Source organism: Lactuca serriola, chromosome 7, assembly GCF_051521515.1.
Source record: "Lactuca serriola cultivar US96UC23 chromosome 7, Lser_US96UC23_V15, whole genome shotgun sequence".
In the NCBI taxonomy this organism is placed as follows: domain Eukaryota; kingdom Viridiplantae; phylum Streptophyta; class Magnoliopsida; order Asterales; family Asteraceae; genus Lactuca; species Lactuca serriola.
Genome location: NC_136414.1, coordinates 26,405,018 through 26,413,779, shown reverse-complemented (window position 1 = coordinate 26,413,779; position 8,762 = coordinate 26,405,018). Strand labels below are relative to the sequence as shown.

The following is an 8,762-nucleotide window of genomic DNA, read 5'->3' as shown; positions in this document are numbered from 1 at the left end:
ATATTCCTATATTACTCATAAATCCACTTTTATCTCCGATAAACTTGAACCCTCGACTATAAGAAGAGAAAACAACACCTGATACCGCTGGATAGAAGCCCTAATTTGGTATTAACAATGTGCATATATATATATATATATATATATATATATATATATATATATATATATATATATATATATATAAGTTTAGGTTATTATATTCAAAGTAATTATTATGTTATTGTATGCATAAATGTGGGTCAATCATTTTACTAATTTTAAGAAAGTGATTAATACATATTATTGAATTAAATATAATTGAAAAAATATCATCTAATTCAATTAGAAGTGTATTTTAATCAATTAATATATATTTAATAAATGAAATTTGCATATTTTAAGGGATCTTATACTATATTAATTTTAAAAATCTGATTTTAAGAATTATAAGGTTTTTAATTCGGACATTCTGACATAATATGTTTGAGTATGTTCAAAAATAAAAATATTTTTGAACCATAAAATAATAAAAATATTCATGAACATATTTCTTGATCATGACTTTAAAAATTTCTTGTAGAATAACAAAATTCTCGAACCATCTATTGAAGAATTAAAACAAAAATTACATTAATTCTTATAGAATACATGTAACAATTGCTAACAATTACATTTATTGTTACAGAATAAAACTAAAAAAACTTTCAAATCTGGAAAAAAACATCAAAATCTAACAAATACACTAATACATTTTAAAAGAATAATGTTGGTAAGAGGCGTCGTTCAAATTTCGTGGTCCGTTCTTCAAGCATCAGCTTCTGTGTAAACAAATCCAATGAATAAATTAGTGAGAAAATATCCATATTCCATTCAAACATAATTGTAATTCGTGATTCCATTCTGATAGAATTGGAATTCATTTACCAATAATTATATTAATTCGGGGAATTCTAACAGAATATGTTCATGATTATCATAAAAAACATTTTTTCCTGATAGAATACTATAAACGAAGAAATACCATTCAATTGAAACATTTTAGCGAGCGCTTGGTGTGCATCAAAACAACTTTCAATTTCTTGTAAAAATTAGACAATCAGAACAAATTCTCAATTCACCAAAAATATTACACCTTGAAAGAATTAGACAATAAACCTAAACACATCCAAAATTTCTTTGATTTTTGTCAAACATCAACCCAAAACATCCATTCTATATATCGAAATCAAATCAAATTAAAAAAACTCATTTGAAGATTAAACTTCATTGGTTTACAGTAAATCAATCTAAAGTACATCTGCAAACAAGAACACGTTTATGTTTCCTTTCCATCCTTGTCAAACACCCAATCCAAACACCCATTGGTTTCTATCAAATGAAACAAACCCAAACACCCCCAATGATTTCTATCTAACATTCAAACAAAAAAAAGGGTAGATAACCTGTTACTGATCGGAGCAACACCCCTCACAACCCTTCTTCTTCTTCCGTCGAGCAAATCCACCGAGGACCCCGACTTCTTCACTTCTGCTGATCGCAACACCCCACCATTTTCCTTCGTCCCTTCAACTTCGTCAAACCACGAAGACGACCTTCCTTGTCACCGATTGAAATCGCTCCTCCTATATTCGCACCTCTGATTCGGAGGAGAAAGAGTGAAATCTCGTTGCCTCGTGCCTTCCTTCCTTTGGTTCAGCCAAAAACTGGAGATGGTCACTTAGTTCGATCGATGGTAGTGGTGGCGATCTTTTGTTTTGGAGCTAGGGTTAGGAGGATCGAATGGGATAGAATACAATATTGTTGATTGTTTTAAAAAGGGATAAAGGTAGGTCAAAGTACTTACCATAATTATTGGAGTGTATTTGTAGAAATTATTTATCAAATTACTAAATTAGCCTTATTTATTTGTTTGATTATTTATTTATTTTTTAAATTTTGATTGGCTCATATTTATGCGTACAATAACTCAATAATTACTTTAAACACCTGAACCTATCTCTCTCTCTCTCTCTCTCTCTCTCTCTCTCTTTCTCTCTCTGTATATATATATATATATATATATATATATATATATATTCTAACTAATAATTGTGTGGTTGTAGGAATGATTGTGAAACTAATCATTTTATTTATATTAAGAAAGTGAATAATACATATTATTAAATTAAAGATAATTAGAAAATACCGTTTAATTTCATTTTAAGGGTATTTTAGTCAATTAACATAAATTAAAAAAATAAAAGTTGCATATTTTAAGGGATAATCGATTCTATTATTTTAAAATTTTGATTGTAGGGATGATTATTCTCGGATATTCTAACAGAATATGTTTATCGATATATTGAAAAATAACAAATATGATTGAACAATAAAAGAATACACATTCTGATAGAATATATATATATATATATATATATATATATATATATATATATATTGATTTAATTAGTTTCTTGAAGAATAACAAAATTTTGGATATAAGTTTAATTTTTTATATTACATTCTTAGAATGATATATTGAAATCAAGGTAAAATACTAATACATTCTGAGAGAATATTGTTGTGAGTCCATTCTAATGAAATAAAAAAAAATACATTCTTAATGAATAACAAATCCATTCTGTAAGAATACAATGTCAATGACATTCTGTATGAATACATTCTGCTAGAATATACTATCGTCCCTCCATGTTTTCTTTCTTTTCCTCTTCAAAACCTAAACAAACATGTCATCTGAGCTTAGCAACTGCATAAAGTTAGGAAAAAATTAGTCACCTCGATCACCATGTCTGTAAATTAATATGGAAAAAGTGAAGTATGGTTTATCATAGCTTAACAACAGTGTATATACCTTAATTTGAAGCTGCAAGAACTTCACATAGTGGACAACTTCTTCAAACATTGTGCTAATGTCAACCTTCGTCCCATTTGGAACAAGGTTTTGAAGGACTTTCAGTCTCTCGTTTATCCCCTCTTTTCTTTTCTGCAAATCTAATCAAAAACCAATATTAATTACAAATCATTTGATAAGAGAACACAAGATCCAGTTGCAAAAATGGAAGCAATTAAGGGATCATCAACACTCACCCATGCAACCGAATCATGATGATTACACACACCATTTTTTTGGTAAAGGAATATTATTAGAAGATTGGTAAGGAAGAGAGACTCACCAAGTTGGGTGTCGAAGTCCCCAAACTGCGATGCAACCATGCCGTAGATGGTCCAGGCCAATGGGTTCCCCTACTAGTACCTTTTCCACCACACCGGAAGCCTCTGTAAAAAGGGCACCCAAGTTGTATCAGAAGGTGCAATTGAACAATAAAGAATGTAAACAACAATAGGTTTTTTAGAATCTTACAAATCATGGGATAATGAACACTGAAAACTAGGGGCGCACCTTTTATAGGGCCATGATGGGTTGTGCCCCCCCCCCCCCCAAAAAAAATTTTTTTTTGGGCTAGAAGTAGAGTATATATGTTTAATTTTTGGAATTATAGGCCCAACAATGTGAGTTTTGGGCTGTGGCCCCTCCTGATCAGCTAATCCAATGTTTGTTTGCCAAGAAGCTGATCCAAGAGAGAGACCATCGTTGATCGTTCAATCAGTAGAGCTTCCGCCTTCCGCCCCAATCTCTTAGGCCCTATCCTCAATCTTCTCTCAATTGCTAGTCGACTCCGCCAAATCGAAGTCGTTCGTCGCCACTCGCCTTCTCGTCGCCTACTGGGCGTTGGCTGCCGCGCCACTGCAGACCTGCGGTACTGCTACTATGCTACCTACTGCTGTTCTGCACGATTGCATAGCTACAATTCTGCTCATCTGCTGCAATCCCCAATTCCCTATCCTTAAGTATGCTTTCAACTTTAAGCTTTCAAATTTCAATTCGGCTGCTGTTCAGTCTGTTCTTCAGTTCTTGACTTCTTTCCTGTTGCACTTGTTTAGTTGTTGGAACTTTTCAGGACTTCTGACTTCAGAGCTTGTTTTGTTGCTTTTGTATAGAATAAACTTATGAACTGATATTTTGGAATTTTAGGAATGAACTAATTTTAGGAGCATGTTTTAAGAACTGATATGTCTAAAATGAACTATTTTGTTGCTTTTCCTCTATATTTGATTGTTGTTGGAGTTTTAGGAATCAACTAATTACACATTGCTTATTTTCTTATGAATTGTTTTTTGATTTTAATTTTTATAGATACAATCTTGGGAAATATGAAAACCATTAATCATTCTTTCTTCAAAAGAAATGTTGATAATGAAGAAATACATGATAAAAATGAAGAGATTAAACGTCGCAAAGCTTCAACAAGTGAACCACAACCACAAGAACATGAAAATCAACAAGAGAATGATAGGAATGAAGCCACACAATCAAATCCTAATGAGGTGGTTCAAGCGGATCTTAAGCAACTAGAAAGAGATCCTGCTAAAAGAAAACAAATGTGGGAATATTCGGTTAACTTAAGGGAAGAAGTAGGACGAGCTTATATGAGTTTAGGACCTTTCCAAATACGTCTTAAAAAATATCATGCTAAAGGTTCAAAGAAACATCCTCGTAGATTCCAATATTCTTGGTTTAACATTTTCCCTAATTGCTTAGAATATTCTCCAACAACACATGCATCCTATTGTTTTATTTGTTTTATATTTAACGATAAACCAAGTGTGTCCCATGGTTATGATGCATTTACTGTTAAAGGATTTGACAATTGGAAGAACGTTAATGACGGGAAAAATTGTGCATTCTTGAAGCACATTGGTTGTTCACAACATATAAATGTTGTTGCGTTTGCTGAAAATTTGATGAACCAAGAAGCACACATTGAAAATATCACAATGAAGCAAAATGAAGAGCAAATATTGAAGAATCGTTTACGATTAAAAGCTTCGATTGACACAGTTCGTTGGTTGACATTCCAAGCGTGTGCTTTACAAGGACATGATGAATCTCCTAATTCCAAAAATCATGGTAATTTTTTGCAACTACTAAAACTTCTAGCATCTTATAATGATGAAGTTGCAAATGGTATATTAGAGAAAGCTCCTTATAATTCAAAATATACTTCTAGAGAAATTCAAAAAGAAATTCTTAGTATTATTGCAAATAAAGTTAGAAAGCATATTCGTAGTGAAGTGGGTGATTCATATTTTTGTGTCATGGTTGATGAGTCACAGGATGAGTCTAAAAAAGAGAAAATGGTTGATGTAGAAGGGATCATACATGAAAGGTTCTTGGATTTGGTTCATGTTAGGGATACCTTATCATTAACCCTAAAAACAAATATGTGGAGACAACTTTTGCACTATCAATTTGATGTTAGTAAAATCTGTGGCCAAGGTTATAATGGTGCTAGTAATACGAAACGGGAATGGAACGGATTACATGCACTTGTCTTAAGGATTGTCCTTATGCATATTATGTTCATTGCTTTGATCACAGATTACAACTAGCATTGGTAGCTGCTTCAAGGGAAATTATTCCTGTACACCAATTTTTCACAAACTTAATTTTTTTAATTAATGTAGTTTGTGCTTCCAGTAAGCGTCATGATGAGTTACAAAAGGCGAAGGAAAATGAGATTGAACAATTATTGGAACTAGGTGAAATCGAATCAGGCAAATGATTGAATCAAGTTGGGACATTAAGAAGAGTTGGTGATACACGTTAGGGTTCTCATTTTCGTTCTGTTTGTAGTTTGCTTAGCATGTTTAATTGTACTAGTGTTGTTCTCCAGGGAATAATCGATGATGTATTTGCTACTTATTCTCAACGCGGAGATGCTGATGCAGCTTAGTGTATCCTAAAATCATTTGAGTTTGTGTTTATTCTTCACTTGATAAAGGAAATATTGGGGAAAACTGATGTACTTTCTCAAGCTCTACAAAAGAAATCTCAAGTTATTCTCAATGCCATGGAGTTAGTTTCAGCAACAAAGGAGAGTCTAAATGAATTCAGAAACAAGGGATGGGACTCTTTACTTGAACAGGTAAAGTTTTTTTTTGTGAAAAACATCAAATAGATATGCCGAATATGAATGCTCCATATACTTCTACTCGATACCAGCCTCGAAAAACAGATAATCATGTTACTTTTGAACATTTTTATCGAGTGGATTTGTTTACAGCCACATTGGACAAACAGTTACATGAGTTGAATAATAGATTTAATGACCAGGCGATGGAGCTATTAAGTCTTAGTTCTACTTTAGTTTCAAAAGAACACCCTAAAGTGATTAAAGTTGATCAATTTTTTCGTCCTGTTGAGAAGTATTATCCCGAAGATTTTACGGAGCATGAGAGAATTCAATTATGATATCAATTGGAGATTTTTAATATTGATATGACAAAGAATCCCAAGCTTAGTGGTGTATCAACTATTGCTGACTTATGCAAGGGTCTTGTGGAAACTCAGAAACGTGAGACGTATTATTTGCTTGATAGAGTGTTGCGGTTAATCTTAACACTTTCAGTTTCTACCGCAACAACAGAGAGGGGATTTTCAGCAATGAAAATATTCAAGAACCGTCTTCGCAATACGATGTCGGATGACTTTCTCGCAAACAACTTGGTGGTTTACATAGAAAGAGAAATTGCTGAAAACATTGATTCGAAGTCGGTAATTGATGAATTCAAAGACCTTAAAGGTTGTCGGGCTGAGTTGTAATTCTTTTTCTAGTTATTTTTTGTTAAAACAATTTTTTTTGTATGTAAAAATGTTAATTTTAGTTTTTAATACTCTTGGCAAATCGACCCCCCCCCCCAAAAAAAAAATTGTTCAAGCTCCGCCCCTGCTGAAAAGAGATTAAAGATTCTGAAAAATGAGGCGGCGATGATGGCAGCAATGTTGGCGTTGGGTGTAATGGCGACCGTCATCATACCGTAGTATGCCATGCCATATATCCTTAAATACATTTCTAACACATAAACCAGGCAATAAGCATATAGAACACACATGAACTTTCTAACATATATTTAATAATTTAATTAGTACTTGTATAAAAATCATGTTCATGAAAGGGACTATGCACTCACTTGACTTAGGTGAATGATTGGTGATTTCGGAAAAAATTCGCCTAACACTTTTAGCTTTTCCTCTGACGTGACCTAAGTACGAACATTCCTAAAGCTTAGGTTTATATTACCGACGACTAATGATTGTCAAGATTCTTCACTAATCTTAATGTCTACATCAAGATCTATCAAGTAAGGATCATCCAGGTAGGACAGTTAGGAGGCAGGATCATTTCAGCGTATAGCCTTTCTGAATTACTGATAAATATTATGTATAGGTTCATAACAACGACATTTGACTATCAATACAAGTTACACGGAAAGAACGAGAGTGTAGCTTAACTTTAAGGGATTCTTCCTGACCAGAGTCAGTAAATCGCACTCATAGGGCTCTACTGGATGGCTACTACTTAGCTGAATACTTTAGGGGTCACAGGGCTCTGCCAAAGACTAAAACTAAGGGAAATTTGGGTAAGATGTAGAGAAAATCGAGAGAGAAAGTGTGGGAGGTATGGGAGAAAGAATGGGGCTTGGCCTCCTATTTATACCCAATTTTGTGGTGCACGGCGTGCAAATGGGGTGCACGGTGCGCATTTTAAGGCGACATCTCCCCATACATTTTTGTGTCATGTGTCAGCCTTTTCGTGTTCCGCGTTTGTAACATCCCGATTTCCAGGAGTGTGATTTTAAGAGTTTTATTGCAAATAAGGAAGCCTACTCGATGATTTGGAGGCCCCCAACGCGTCGTGTAGAGAGTAGCCAACCCGCGTGATTTATGAGCTCTACTCAACGAGTTGGAGGACCCCAACTCGACGAGTAGGAGCTGAATGAGGAAACCCTAATTTTTAGGGTTTGCACGCTATTTAAAGGACTTAAAATGCATCCTTTGGTGTCCCTTATCACCCCATTACTTAGAGAAGGAAACCTTAGTCGTTCTTAAATGCTCCCTTGTGTTGGTGAGGCTAAAAGAGTGTCTTTGGTGCATTTTTGAAGAATGATTGAAGTCTAAGGAGCTTGGAGCAGGGAGAAGTTTGTGGATCTGATTTCTTCTTCATCTTAGCATCATCTTGAATGTAACAAGTCGTTACCTTGACTTCTCTCTAGCTAGATCTCTTCATGCAAACGTTTAGGGCCATTTCTAGGTTGTTGAGGAGTCATTTCTGGTTTTGGGCATGATCTGAAGTTGTAACTTAAGATCCGGACTCCTCTTGCCCCTTATAGTCATAAAGTTTTAGTCTTTAGCAAGTTATGACATTCTCCTTACCTAAAACTTCTTCTTTGGCTTGGTTTTGGCCTTTAAGACCTTGCATGCATGTAAAGTTTGCAACTTTACGTGGTAATTGTGCCCTAGGAGGCTATATCTACAATTTGGAGCTTTGGAGTAGGTTGAAATCGTCTGGATAAGAAGTAGAGTGCATGAACTCGATGAGTTGGATAAGCCAAATCAATGGGTTTCCCCATTTTCTGGTTTCGGCATGAACTCGACGAGTTAGAAAGAAGAATCGATGAGTAGATAGGGTTTTTTCCCGACTTTCTGGACATTGCATGGACTCGCCGAGTTGGATAGCCAACTCAGCGAGTCGACTCTGATTCTCGCGACTCTCTGAGTTCTGAAGGAACTCAACGAGTCTGTAGGTTGCACTCGACGAGTTGGGTCAACATGGACTGTTGACCTTGACCATTGACTTTGACTTTGACCAAGGGTTGACCAGTTTGACTTTTGGGGGTATTTTAGTAAATTAGAAATTTATGGAAGTGGACTTGGTCCT

The 8,762-nt window shown here is 34.6% G+C and overlaps 1 protein-coding gene across 1 annotated transcript; it reads left to right on the top strand.

The window, feature by feature from the left end:
* The first annotated feature begins 3,215 nt into the window (after positions 1 to 3,215).
* Positions 3,216 to 6,646, top strand: LOC145063814 (uncharacterized). The gene is made up of 5 exons (XM_079011394.1): positions 3,216 to 3,312; positions 4,178 to 5,320; positions 5,509 to 5,598; positions 6,108 to 6,249; positions 6,346 to 6,646. The coding sequence occupies exons 1-5, from the start codon at positions 3,216 to 3,218 to the stop codon at positions 6,644 to 6,646; spliced, it is 1,773 nt and encodes a 590-aa protein (XP_078867520.1).
* The last annotated feature ends 2,116 nt before the right edge of the window (positions 6,647 to 8,762 follow it).

Coding starts and splice junctions, on each gene's coding strand:
- LOC145063814 (XM_079011394.1), top strand. CDS start 3,216: ATGGGTTCCCCTACTAGTACCTTTTCCACCACACCGGAAGCCTCTGTA. Junction 5,321..5,508: donor TAGTAAAATCTGTGGCCAAG/GTTATAATGGTG, acceptor TAATTAATGTAG/TTTGTGCTTCCAGTAAGCGT. Junction 6,250..6,345: donor TTTTTTCGTCCTGTTGAGAA/GTATTATCCCGA, acceptor TCCCAAGCTTAG/TGGTGTATCAACTATTGCTG.